General features: G+C 37.5%; 1 protein-coding gene across 1 annotated transcript; it reads left to right on the plus strand.

The window, feature by feature from the left end:
- Nucleotides 1-280: 280 nt before the first annotated feature.
- Nucleotides 281-13,048, plus strand: LOC108736234. The gene is made up of 26 exons (XM_018468598.2): nt 281-409; nt 670-768; nt 1,847-2,268; nt 2,635-2,852; nt 2,914-3,143; nt 3,205-3,433; nt 3,490-4,026; nt 4,085-4,458; nt 4,682-5,103; nt 5,470-5,687; nt 5,749-5,978; nt 6,040-6,268; nt 6,325-6,861; nt 6,920-7,293; nt 7,558-7,979; nt 8,346-8,563; nt 8,625-8,854; nt 8,916-9,144; nt 9,201-9,737; nt 9,796-10,173; nt 10,229-10,690; nt 10,757-10,934; nt 10,990-11,269; nt 11,326-11,566; nt 11,866-11,909; nt 12,313-13,048. The coding sequence occupies exons 2-26, from the start codon at nt 685-687 to the stop codon at nt 12,379-12,381; spliced, it is 7,392 nt and encodes a 2,463-aa protein (XP_018324100.2). The 5' UTR covers nt 281-409; nt 670-684; the 3' UTR covers nt 12,382-13,048.
- The last annotated feature ends 32 nt before the right edge of the window (nt 13,049-13,080 follow it).

Consider the following 13,080-nt stretch of genomic DNA (forward strand, 5'->3'; position numbering starts at 1 on the left):
TCTACAGCACACCAACCAAAATAGGTGCACACTAAAAAGTTACCATTAACTTTTTATGGATTATTCATTTGAAAAGAAAGAATTACACAAAACTGTGATATATTCTTCATATATCATTGTGTTTACTGGCTTCATTAAGTAATGAAGAATTAAAAATGTATTTAAGAACATTATTGTGGCGACATCTGGCGCATTTTACTACAATGATAAATAGGAGAGATCACCACAGATAAATATTAATCAAATGTATTATAAAAAGATATTTCGCCCCACCCCCTTCTCTTTTCATTTCATGCCGGTCAGTGACTCACTACGTGTAATGGTGCGGTGTGTTAGGCACGCTTGGTTATTTTTTTGTGTTATTTAAGTATAATTATAAAAGTATTCGAACTGGCTTCATTATTTGAAGGTAAGTGCTTTAAAGCCCTTAAATAACTCAAATTCATTGGCTAATAGGTTTCTTATTTGAGAAAATGTAGAAATAGCGGCTTATATCAGGCGTTGTCTCTCACAACAATGTATAATGACATATGCCAGAATGTTTTGTTTTGGAAGTCACTGTAAATATTTTTAAATGGTTGGTTGTTCTAATTTGCTACCCCAGTAAAATTACTTTGATTGCAACAGTTGTACATTCTTTTACAGTAAATAACGGCACGTTCGTTTCAGGTTAAGTGATTGATAATGTTCAAATTTATAAGGGCCAAGGGCCCCCAAGCAACAGCTGAAAGGCAGAAGCTCCAAAAAGAGTTATTTTCTTATAGAAGGGTGAGTTTTTAATAGTATATCATATCTATTTTTATTGATTTTGGTGTAACAGTCTTATGTTTTCTGTTTGTTTGTGATTACTAACTTTTATCTTATCAGTGTAAGTTTTCTTATTAATCTACCTTTAACGTGAATCGTGTGTAATGCCATTTGATTAGCATTCGTTTTATAAAACATAAGGACCGCTTTCGCTTGAATTTGGGCATCACTAAAATTATGATTCATAAAATGTAATTCTTGATGTGCTAATGATATCGTACAAATTTAGTTGTTCATTTTCCAATGAAATCCATTATGATCGCCTTTTAATTTAATTTGTACTTGGATTTTTATTTATTTATCATTATTTAATGAATGGTAATGTTATTAAATATCTGTATTTTTATTTCTACAGCTAAACAATAATTAAAAAGTTTTGGAAATGCCATATTATTATGCATAGGTAGTTATTTACAATTTTATTGAACATTTTAATATTAACTTGTCTATAGTACTTGCTAGTTTTAAGTACTACTTTGCTTACCTTTTAATTTAAAACAAAAACATATAAAATAAAGATATTAAAATACTTTGTTTGTCGACCTTTATGGTATTAATAATAGAGCGTTTTATGTACCAACTAACGTAATAATTCGATAAGGAACTTGTTTACTTTTAAATTAACTTACAGACGCGTATATGAAAAAGATGAGTCTTTAATGCATTACTGAACATAGAAGAAGATTGTACAACTCTATTTGATTAATTTAAACTAGAAAGTATAATGATTATTGAAAATTCATGTATGATCTAATCCTAATGGAATAGATTCTATGAATGAGATTCGATGTCTTTAAATTGCAACAAGGAACTCATTCTGTTGAATCTCTATCAGCATTATTTTATGCATTTGTTTTTAATTAAATTGATTATATTCTGTTTTATTAACCTATTTGGAATAAAGTATTAAGAGTAAGGTAGTACATTAAAAATAATTATTATCGTTGAACAAATAGCTTGTATCTACAAGTGCGTTCCAAATTATGATTTTTTTATTTATCAATTGAATTGTAATAAATTTTTGTACATATTTATTTAGACATTGCAACATGGTTTCCCAAATAAGCCCACCGCCCTTGCATGGGATCCCACCTTACGTCTGTTGGGCATTGGAACGGCAACCGGAGCCATTAAGGTTTTCGGTAAGCCAGGTGTGGAATTTTACGGTCAGAACCAAAACCCCATCCCGGTTCGAAAATTGGTTTTTTTACCAAACGTCGGCCGTGTTGTTTCATTGTACGATGACAACTCATTGCATTTATGGGAGGTGAACAGAAGTTCTCTGGTAGAGGTCAAGACCCAGGCTCTAGAAGGAAAACTTAAAAAGATATCTGCCATCTGCGTTGAATCAGCTGGAAAGCATCTTTTACTTGGTACAGAAGGTGGTAACATATACGTTTTGGATCTAAACACTTTTTCCATGGCCCCTGACATCATCTATCAGGATGTTGTAATGCAAAAGTAAGTTTTTTTATAATTATTGTAGGTATTACAGGTACCAAATAAATAATCGAAGAGGTTTTCTTGTGTGTATGTTTACGATAAAAAATATATCTTTTTTGCCAAGCCCTAAGTTTGATAAGATTAAAGGTATTCGCGGTATCTGTCGTGGTAGTAATAAAATGTAGTATTGTATATATATTTATGGTCTATTTTTCAACGAAGACAGAAATAATCTCTTTTAAGTCCCTACATTTATGAATTTTTACCGTGCAGTGGTCATTTATTGAATTTGTTCTTTTAAATAATAAAAATATGTTATTGTATATTCACTGTTCCAAATGAAGAAGTTTAAGTATTTTTTGCGAATTTGTTATAAAATTTCAGTGTTCCTGAAGACTACAAATTGAATCCTGGTGCAGTGGAGTCGGTAATCGAGCAACCAAACAGTCCAAACAACATCCTGATAGGGTATAATAGGGGGTTGCTCGTCTTATGGAACAGAGTTGAAAATGTTGCTGTTAAAACATTCATATCCAATCAACAGCTCGAGTCTTTGTATTGGCATGAGGACGGCACTTCTTTCACAAGTTCGCACAATGATGGTAAGTGCTTTTGTTTCAGTTTTCAGGATGCCTGGTTTAAATCTTTACCTTTTCTAAATAGGTAGTTATGTAACATGGGAGATAACGAATGGCGAGAAACCTCTGAGCGATCCTGTTACAACTTACGGTCCTTTTCCTTGCAAAGCCATTCCTAAACTGCTCAGGCGCCAGCTGCAAGGACATCCTCTTATTGTCTTTTCGGGGGGGCTTCCCAGAGCCAGCTACAGTGACAAATACACAGTCACTGCAATGCATGATTCAAAACACGTCGTTTTCGATTTTACTAGCAAGGTAAATACTGTATTTTGAAAAAACTGCACTGTTGAATGCCCTCTTTCTTTTTTTTTTTAAGGTAATCGATTTCGTTTTAATTGATTCAAAGGCAAGAGACGAACGTGCGCTAGAAGAGGATGGTGAAAATGAAAGGGCCGCCTTACAAGGCGAACCAGAAGCTCTGGTAGTTCTTCTAGATGAAGAACTGGTAGTTATCGATTTACTTTCAGAAGATTGGAAGATGATGAACTTGCCTTATTTAGTATCCTTGCATGCATCTGCCGTTACATGCAGTCAACATGTATCCGGTAATTATTTTGAAATTAATAAATTGATACATTGATGTATTATACGTATGTTGCAGACGTGCCAGAGGATTTGTGGGAACAGCTACGAGAGGCCGGGAAAGCCCAAACGAACAACCTTTACTCCAACAGGAGTTGGCCCATCGATGGTGGCGGACTTTTGTGCGGTATGAGTATAAAATATCGTCGCGAAATTTTGCTTTTGGGACACGAGGATGGAACGGTGAGATTTTGGGATGCAAGTGGCACCACATTGACGCCAATATATAAGTTTAACACTGCACGTTTATTTACTGGTGAAGATATTGTTGATGAAACTGCCCAGAATCAAGAAGAGGAAGAGGAAGATTGGCCACCCTTCAGAAAATGCGGTGTTTTCGATCCTTATTCGGACGATCCAAGATTGGCCATCAAAAAGGTGGTTCTTTGTCCGTTATCGGGAACTTTGGTGGTTGCCGGGACCGCAGGGCACGTGGTTATTGCCAAATTCGACACTGAAGTACTAAATTCCGAAGTCAAAGTGACCACAATGAATATCGTTAGTGATAGGGATGGATTCGTATGGAAAGGACACGATCGATTACAAGTAAGACAAGGTAATCAAAAGCCCGATTATTAAAATAAAAATTTGTATTTAATTTTTTTTTTATATAGGGGAAATTCATCAAGCTCGTGGTTTCCAAGCAAATTCCATTCTACAACTTCATCCGCCTGCTGCCGTAACTTGTTGCGCCCTTCAAGCAGACTGGGGCGTTGTCTCGGCCGGTACTGCCCACGGTCTTGCGCTCTACGATTATCGGAAACAAAAACCAATTATCGTTAAGTGCACTCTGAATCCAAACGATCTTACGGGCGCGGGAGACACGCCGATATCACGCCGGAAGTCATTCAAAAAATCACTGAGGGAGTCGTTCAGGAGGCTGAGAAAGGGCAGATCGACGAGACGAAATGCCGCCACATCAGGTGGCGGTACCCAAACAACGAACAATCCAATCACTTCGCCACCAAATAGAAGACTTACAAATTCTGCGGGTATTATTCTATCAGCATTATTTTATGCATTTGTTTTTAATTAAATTGATTATATTCTGTTTTATTAACCTATTTGGAATAAAGTATTAAGAGTAAGGTAGTACATTAAAAATAATTATTATCGTTGAACAAATAGCTTGTATCTACAAGTGCGTTCCAAATTATGATTTTTTTATTTATCAATTGAATTGTAATAAATTTTTGTACATATTTATTTAGACATTGCAACATGGTTTCCCAAATAAGCCCACCGCCCTTGCATGGGATCCCACCTTACGTCTGTTGGGCATTGGAACGGCAACCGGAGCCATTAAGGTTTTCGGTAAGCCAGGTGTGGAATTTTACGGTCAGAACCAAAACCCCATCCCGGTTCGAAAATTGGTTTTTTTACCAAACGTCGGCCGTGTTGTTTCATTGTACGATGACAACTCATTGCATTTATGGGAGGTGAACAGAAGTTCTCTGGTAGAGGTCAAGACCCAGGCTCTAGAAGGAAAACTTAAAAAGATATCTGCCATCTGCGTTGAATCAGCTGGAAAGCATCTTTTACTTGGTACAGAAGGTGGTAACATATACGTTTTGGATCTAAACACTTTTTCCATGGCCCCTGACATCATCTATCAGGATGTTGTAATGCAAAAGTAAGTTTTTTTATAATTATTGTAGGTATTACAGGTACCAAATAAATAATCGAAGAGGTTTTCTTGTGTGTATGTTTACGATAAAAAATATATCTTTTTTGCCAAGCCCTAAGTTTGATAAGATTAAAGGTATTCGCGGTATCTGTCGTGGTAGTAATAAAATGTAGTATTGTATATATATTTATGGTCTATTTTTCAACGAAGACAGAAATAATCTCTTTTAAGTCCCTACATTTATGAATTTTTACCGTGCAGTGGTCATTTATTGAATTTGTTCTTTTAAATAATAAAAATATGTTATTGTATATTCACTGTTCCAAATGAAGAAGTTTAAGTATTTTTTGCGAATTTGTTATAAAATTTCAGTGTTCCTGAAGACTACAAATTGAATCCTGGTGCAGTGGAGTCGGTAATCGAGCAACCAAACAGTCCAAACAACATCCTGATAGGGTATAATAGGGGGTTGCTCGTCTTATGGAACAGAGTTGAAAATGTTGCTGTTAAAACATTCATATCCAATCAACAGCTCGAGTCTTTGTATTGGCATGAGGACGGCACTTCTTTCACAAGTTCGCACAATGATGGTAAGTGCTTTTGTTTCAGTTTTCAGGATGCCTGGTTTAAATCTTTACCTTTTCTAAATAGGTAGTTATGTAACATGGGAGATAACGAATGGCGAGAAACCTCTGAGCGATCCTGTTACAACTTACGGTCCTTTTCCTTGCAAAGCCATTCCTAAACTGCTCAGGCGCCAGCTGCAAGGACATCCTCTTATTGTCTTTTCGGGGGGGCTTCCCAGAGCCAGCTACAGTGACAAATACACAGTCACTGCAATGCATGATTCAAAACACGTCGTTTTCGATTTTACTAGCAAGGTAAATACTGTATTTTGAAAAAACTGCACTGTTGAATGCCCTCTTTCTTTTTTTTTTTAAGGTAATCGATTTCGTTTTAATTGATTCAAAGGCAAGAGACGAACGTGCGCTAGAAGAGGATGGTGAAAATGAAAGGGCCGCCTTACAAGGCGAACCAGAAGCTCTGGTAGTTCTTCTAGATGAAGAACTGGTAGTTATCGATTTACTTTCAGAAGATTGGAAGATGATGAACTTGCCTTATTTAGTATCCTTGCATGCATCTGCCGTTACATGCAGTCAACATGTATCCGGTAATTATTTTGAAATTAATAAATTGATACATTGATGTATTATACGTATGTTGCAGACGTGCCAGAGGATTTGTGGGAACAGCTACGAGAGGCCGGGAAAGCCCAAACGAACAACCTTTACTCCAACAGGAGTTGGCCCATCGATGGTGGCGGACTTTTGTGCGGTATGAGTATAAAATATCGTCGCGAAATTTTGCTTTTGGGACACGAGGATGGAACGGTGAGATTTTGGGATGCAAGTGGCACCACATTGACGCCAATATATAAGTTTAACACTGCACGTTTATTTACTGGTGAAGATATTGTTGATGAAACTGCCCAGAATCAAGAAGAGGAAGAGGAAGATTGGCCACCCTTCAGAAAATGCGGTGTTTTCGATCCTTATTCGGACGATCCAAGATTGGCCATCAAAAAGGTGGTTCTTTGTCCGTTATCGGGAACTTTGGTGGTTGCCGGGACCGCAGGGCACGTGGTTATTGCCAAATTCGACACTGAAGTACTAAATTCCGAAGTCAAAGTGACCACAATGAATATCGTTAGTGATAGGGATGGATTCGTATGGAAAGGACACGATCGATTACAAGTAAGACAAGGTAATCAAAAGCCCGATTATTAAAATAAAAATTTGTATTTAATTTTTTTTTTATATAGGGGAAATTCATCAAGCTCGTGGTTTCCAAGCAAATTCCATTCTACAACTTCATCCGCCTGCTGCCGTAACTTGTTGCGCCCTTCAAGCAGACTGGGGCGTTGTCTCGGCCGGTACTGCCCACGGTCTTGCGCTCTACGATTATCGGAAACAAAAACCAATTATCGTTAAGTGCACTCTGAATCCAAACGATCTTACGGGCGCGGGAGACACGCCGATATCACGCCGGAAGTCATTCAAAAAATCACTGAGGGAGTCGTTCAGGAGGCTGAGAAAGGGCAGATCGACGAGACGAAATGCCGCCACATCAGGTGGCGGTACCCAAACAACGAACAATCCAATCACTTCGCCACCAAATAGAAGACTTACAAATTCTGCGGGTATTATGATGTCTTTAAATTGCAACAAGGAACTCATTCTGTTGAATCTCTATCAGCATTATTTTATGCATTTGTTTTTAATTAAATTGATTATATTCTGTTTTATTAACCTATTTGGAATAAAGTATTAAGAGTAAGGTAGTACATTAAAAATAATTATTATCGTTGAACAAATAGCTTGTATCTACAAGTGCGTTCCAAATTATGATTTTTTTATTTATCAATTGAATTGTAATAAATTTTTGTACATATTTATTTAGACATTGCAACATGGTTTCCCAAATAAGCCCACCGCCCTTGCATGGGATCCCACCTTACGTCTGTTGGGCATTGGAACGGCAACCGGAGCCATTAAGGTTTTCGGTAAGCCAGGTGTGGAATTTTACGGTCAGAACCAAAACCCCATCCCGGTTCGAAAATTGGTTTTTTTACCAAACGTCGGCCGTGTTGTTTCATTGTACGATGACAACTCATTGCATTTATGGGAGGTGAACAGAAGTTCTCTGGTAGAGGTCAAGACCCAGGCTCTAGAAGGAAAACTTAAAAAGATATCTGCCATCTGCGTTGAATCAGCTGGAAAGCATCTTTTACTTGGTACAGAAGGTGGTAACATATACGTTTTGGATCTAAACACTTTTTCCATGGCCCCTGACATCATCTATCAGGATGTTGTAATGCAAAAGTAAGTTTTTTTATAATTATTGTAGGTATTACAGGTACCAAATAAATAATCGAAGAGGTTTTCTTGTGTGTATGTTTACGATAAAAAATATATCTTTTTTGCCAAGCCCTAAGTTTGATAAGATTAAAGGTATTCGCGGTATCTGTCGTGGTAGTAATAAAATGTAGTATTGTATATATATTTATGGTCTATTTTTCAACGAAGACAGAAATAATCTCTTTTAAGTCCCTACATTTATGAATTTTTACCGTGCAGTGGTCATTTATTGAATTTGTTCTTTTAAATAATAAAAATATGTTATTGTATATTCACTGTTCCAAATGAAGAAGTTTAAGTATTTTTTGCGAATTTGTTATAAAATTTCAGTGTTCCTGAAGACTACAAATTGAATCCTGGTGCAGTGGAGTCGGTAATCGAGCAACCAAACAGTCCAAACAACATCCTGATAGGGTATAATAGGGGGTTGCTCGTCTTATGGAACAGAGTTGAAAATGTTGCTGTTAAAACATTCATATCCAATCAACAGCTCGAGTCTTTGTATTGGCATGAGGACGGCACTTCTTTCACAAGTTCGCACAATGATGGTAAGTGCTTTTGTTTCAGTTTTCAGGATGCCTGGTTTAAATCTTTACCTTTTCTAAATAGGTAGTTATGTAACATGGGAGATAACGAATGGCGAGAAACCTCTGAGCGATCCTGTTACAACTTACGGTCCTTTTCCTTGCAAAGCCATTCCTAAACTGCTCAGGCGCCAGCTGCAAGGACATCCTCTTATTGTCTTTTCGGGGGGGCTTCCCAGAGCCAGCTACAGTGACAAATACACAGTCACTGCAATGCATGATTCAAAACACGTCGTTTTCGATTTTACTAGCAAGGTAAATACTGTATTTTGAAAAAACTGCACTGTTGAATGCCCTCTTTCTTTTTTTTTTTAAGGTAATCGATTTCGTTTTAATTGATTCAAAGGCAAGAGACGAACGTGCGCTAGAAGAGGATGGTGAAAATGAAAGGGCCGCCTTACAAGGCGAACCAGAAGCTCTGGTAGTTCTTCTAGATGAAGAACTGGTAGTTATCGATTTACTTTCAGAAGATTGGAAGATGATGAACTTGCCTTATTTAGTATCCTTGCATGCATCTGCCGTTACATGCAGTCAACATGTATCCGGTAATTATTTTGAAATTAATAAATTGATACATTGATGTATTATACGTATGTTGCAGACGTGCCAGAGGATTTGTGGGAACAGCTACGAGAGGCCGGGAAAGCCCAAACGAACAACCTTTACTCCAACAGGAGTTGGCCCATCGATGGTGGCGGACTTTTGTGCGGTATGAGTATAAAATATCGTCGCGAAATTTTGCTTTTGGGACACGAGGATGGAACGGTGAGATTTTGGGATGCAAGTGGCACCACATTGACGCCAATATATAAGTTTAACACTGCACGTTTATTTACTGGTGAAGATATTGTTGATGAAACTGCCCAGAATCAAGAAGAGGAAGAGGAAGATTGGCCACCCTTCAGAAAATGCGGTGTTTTCGATCCTTATTCGGACGATCCAAGATTGGCCATCAAAAAGGTGGTTCTTTGTCCGTTATCGGGAACTTTGGTGGTTGCCGGGACCGCAGGGCACGTGGTTATTGCCAAATTCGACACTGAAGTACTAAATTCCGAAGTCAAAGTGACCACAATGAATATCGTTAGTGATAGGGATGGATTCGTATGGAAAGGACACGATCGATTACAAGTAAGACAAGGTAATCAAAAGCCCGATTATTAAAATAAAAATTTGTATTTAATTTTTTTTTTATATAGGGGAAATTCATCAAGCTCGTGGTTTCCAAGCAAATTCCATTCTACAACTTCATCCGCCTGCTGCCGTAACTTGTTGCGCCCTTCAAGCAGACTGGGGCGTTGTCTCGGCCGGTACTGCCCACGGTCTTGCGCTCTACGATTATCGGAAACAAAAACCAATTATCGTTAAGTGCACTCTGAATCCAAACGATCTTACGGGCGCGGGAGACACGCCGATATCACGCCGGAAGTCATTCAAAAAATCACTGAGGGAGTCGTTCAGGAGGCTGAGAAAGGGCAGATCGACGAGACGAAATGCCGCCACATCAGGTGGCGGTACCCAAACAACGAACAATCCAATCACTTCGCCACCAAATAGAAGACTTACAAATTCTGCGGGTATTATTATATATAATTTGTTTGTTATTATTGTTAATTGCTTACGGCCGTATAGGTGAAGAAACCCCGTTGGAAGCGCGTCCCGTTGAACGTCAGGTAGAAGCTCGTGCCGTTGACGACGGCTTGGGGTCGATCGTCCGCTGCCTGTACTTTGCACGTACTTTCATTGTAAGCGTGCAAAATACCACTCCGACTATGTGGGCGGGAACAAACAACGGAACAATTTACGTGTTCACGATCGTGGTGCCTAGTTCTCAAAAACGAGACGTCGATGATGTGCATTGCCAGCTAGCAAAGGAGATTCAATTAAAACATCGCGCCCCCGTGATAGGTATAGCAGTTTTGGATGGATCTAGTAAACCTTTGCCAGAGCCCCTTGAGGTGGAAAAGGAATTGGCACCCCTGCCGGACACAACGCAGCCTCATAGAGTTATTATAGCCAGCGAGGAACAGTTTAAGATTTTCACTCTGCCTTCCCTGAAACCATTTTGCAAGTACAAATTAACAGCACACGAAGGTAAAGGCAAAAAAATATACTTCCGTGCTTTATCGTGAGACGGTATAGCAAATTTGTTTATTTCAGGAGCAAGGGTTAGACGAATGAACTTCGGTTGGTTTAGCTGTCACCTACCTGATACGAACAATCAGCATACCGAAGTGGACCTGCTGTGCCTTACCAATATAGGAGACATCCTCGTACTTAGTATTCCAGATCTCAAACGCCAACTGAACGCTGCTGCCATCAGAAGGGAGGACATCAAGTTTGTTAACCGCGGTATTTAAATAAATGATATTTTATTCATTTCTTTTTTCTAGTGGTATTTCGTCCTTGGTTTTCACAAAAACAGCAGAGGCATTGTACCTTCATTCTTCCTCCGAATTGCAACGAATATCGTTGTGTGCCACTCAAAGTACGACAGCCCGTTGTTATCTGGTGCTACCGAAGGGCGCGAGGGATGAGAGCGGCATAGGAGACGCTACGTCCGATGCCGGTATTGAGGGACACGTCCAAGCAGATGAACAACAAGAAAACGAAAATCCAGCTCCTTTAGTTAATGGTAATGTCGAAAGCAAAGAAAGCAGCGTTGCTGATAAGGTGAGAGTTTTTATGAATAAATGAATAAACAGTATATACTGCAATATTTTCTACAGAATGATGAACTTCGTGAAAATGGAGATGAAACCCTTCATAACGTAACAGTTTCGAGTAGTATTGGAGACATAACGATCGATAGTGTTAAAGATCACTTAGGAACTGGGGACGAGCTTTCGAATCGGTTGTCCAATTTGACTGTTACAAAAACGGTAATTACCACCGTTACCAATGATTCTGGAGATGCAGTCACGTCCAGCACTTCGACCACCACTACAACGGCCAACAACCAGGATACCGGTAAGTTCTTTGCTTTGTTTATCTGTTTAGTTTTGTTTTTGTTAATTTATTTGCATTATTTTTTAAATTGTTCCACTTTTGTTGCTTTTATACGTTTCTTGTGAGGTCTGAACTTTGTCCAGCTCAATTGTTGCTTTGTAGTGTTAGATTTTGTAAAAATTATTAAATATTTAAATATTTCTTTAGCTTGAAACAGCCTCTGATTTTTTATAAAATTGAAGCGATTCTACATTTTGTATTGTTAATCGTTTAGCTGTGTGCTTCCTTTAATCGTTTGTTTTTGACTTGTTGCCTTGTAGTTTTAGAGCGTGCGCTGGTGGATTCTTCTTCTCGACGTTTAGAGGTTAGACTTTGCACATTTTTTGCTTGCTATTTCTCTCATAACTTCCTAACAATTTTTAATAACATTTTATTAAGGTGAATAATTAACATTTCTTATGTTAAGGGCTGAACAGAACAAAAATCGCAAGAATTAGTAAAATGCTTGGGAAATATCAAGATGTAAAGTTTTTAATATTCCTGTTAAAAATATCGCAATGGTTTGAGTGATATCTTTTATGATAGTTCGCCTTTCGCTCAGTTTCAGTCTTTTTTACTAAACTCTTTGTTAAAGAAAATTATAATAAACAGTTGGTTATAATTGTTAATTGGGTATTATTCATGCAAGTTGCTTAACTAACGCCTGCCGATTGATCCAGTTTTTTTGTTTTATGTCAAGATTTAGACCTTTGTCTTTTTTCTTCTAGACTAGGATGGTTCACATAACAGATTCTTTTATAAGAGCCCCTTTAGCTTTGGTCGAGGATATGGAATAAGAGATACATGAATATTGGAATTGCTATGGCAACTGTCGTACATAGAAACTTACATGAGGTGGAAAAAAATCATATCTATCTACTTAACTACTTGCTGTGTATTTATAATAAGCTGTTTTTAATTTTTAACTCGTATATTTTTTATTGGGTATCTATTTCCTACTCGTGACAGCTTGCGAAACTTTTTTACTAGACTTACCATTAATAAAAAATTCAACATGATTCCTAAAGAAAAATGAAGGAATAGGTCTTTGTTGCTTTAGGCCATTTTTCCCTTTGTAAAACAAATTGCTTTTTTTTTATCTTTAAGGAAGTTACAACAATAATTCATATTTATCTTCACAGTTGTCGTTTCTAGGAAGTACCAATTTTATTGTATATATGTTATACTTATACATATGTGTTCTGCTGTTACTATTCCATTTTTCCTCTTTTATTCTACATTTATTACCCAGTTTTTTACCTCGTCATATAGTTGATAAGTTTAAATTTAAGTAGTTACACACATTGGGACCATTTAGTTGGTAAAAATACCACTCCACTCCCTTCATCGTCTCTTCCTTTTTCTCATTGTTCATTTGCAAACTTCCTTAGAGTCATTGTCTTTTACCTATATAAATTTTTTCTCCCGTTAATTATTAAATTAAATTAAAATGAATGCAACAAGGCAACAGTATTGTTAATATTATATAATTATTA

Source organism: Agrilus planipennis, unplaced genomic scaffold (genome assembly GCF_000699045.2).
Source record: "Agrilus planipennis isolate EAB-ADULT unplaced genomic scaffold, Apla_2.0 scaffold5, whole genome shotgun sequence".
Taxonomy (NCBI): domain Eukaryota; kingdom Metazoa; phylum Arthropoda; class Insecta; order Coleoptera; family Buprestidae; genus Agrilus; species Agrilus planipennis.

Excerpts from the sequence above, each read along its gene's own strand:
- LOC108736234 (XM_018468598.2), top strand. The coding sequence starts at position 685 with ATGTTCAAATTTATAAGGGCCAAGGGCCCCCAAGCAACAGCTGAAAGG. Across the intron at positions 3,434-3,489 it reads ATGCAGTCAACATGTATCCG|ACGTGCCAGAGGATTTGTGG; the intron begins GTAATTATTTTG and ends CGTATGTTGCAG. Across the intron at positions 5,104-5,469 it reads CAGGATGTTGTAATGCAAAA|TGTTCCTGAAGACTACAAAT; the intron begins GTAAGTTTTTTT and ends ATAAAATTTCAG.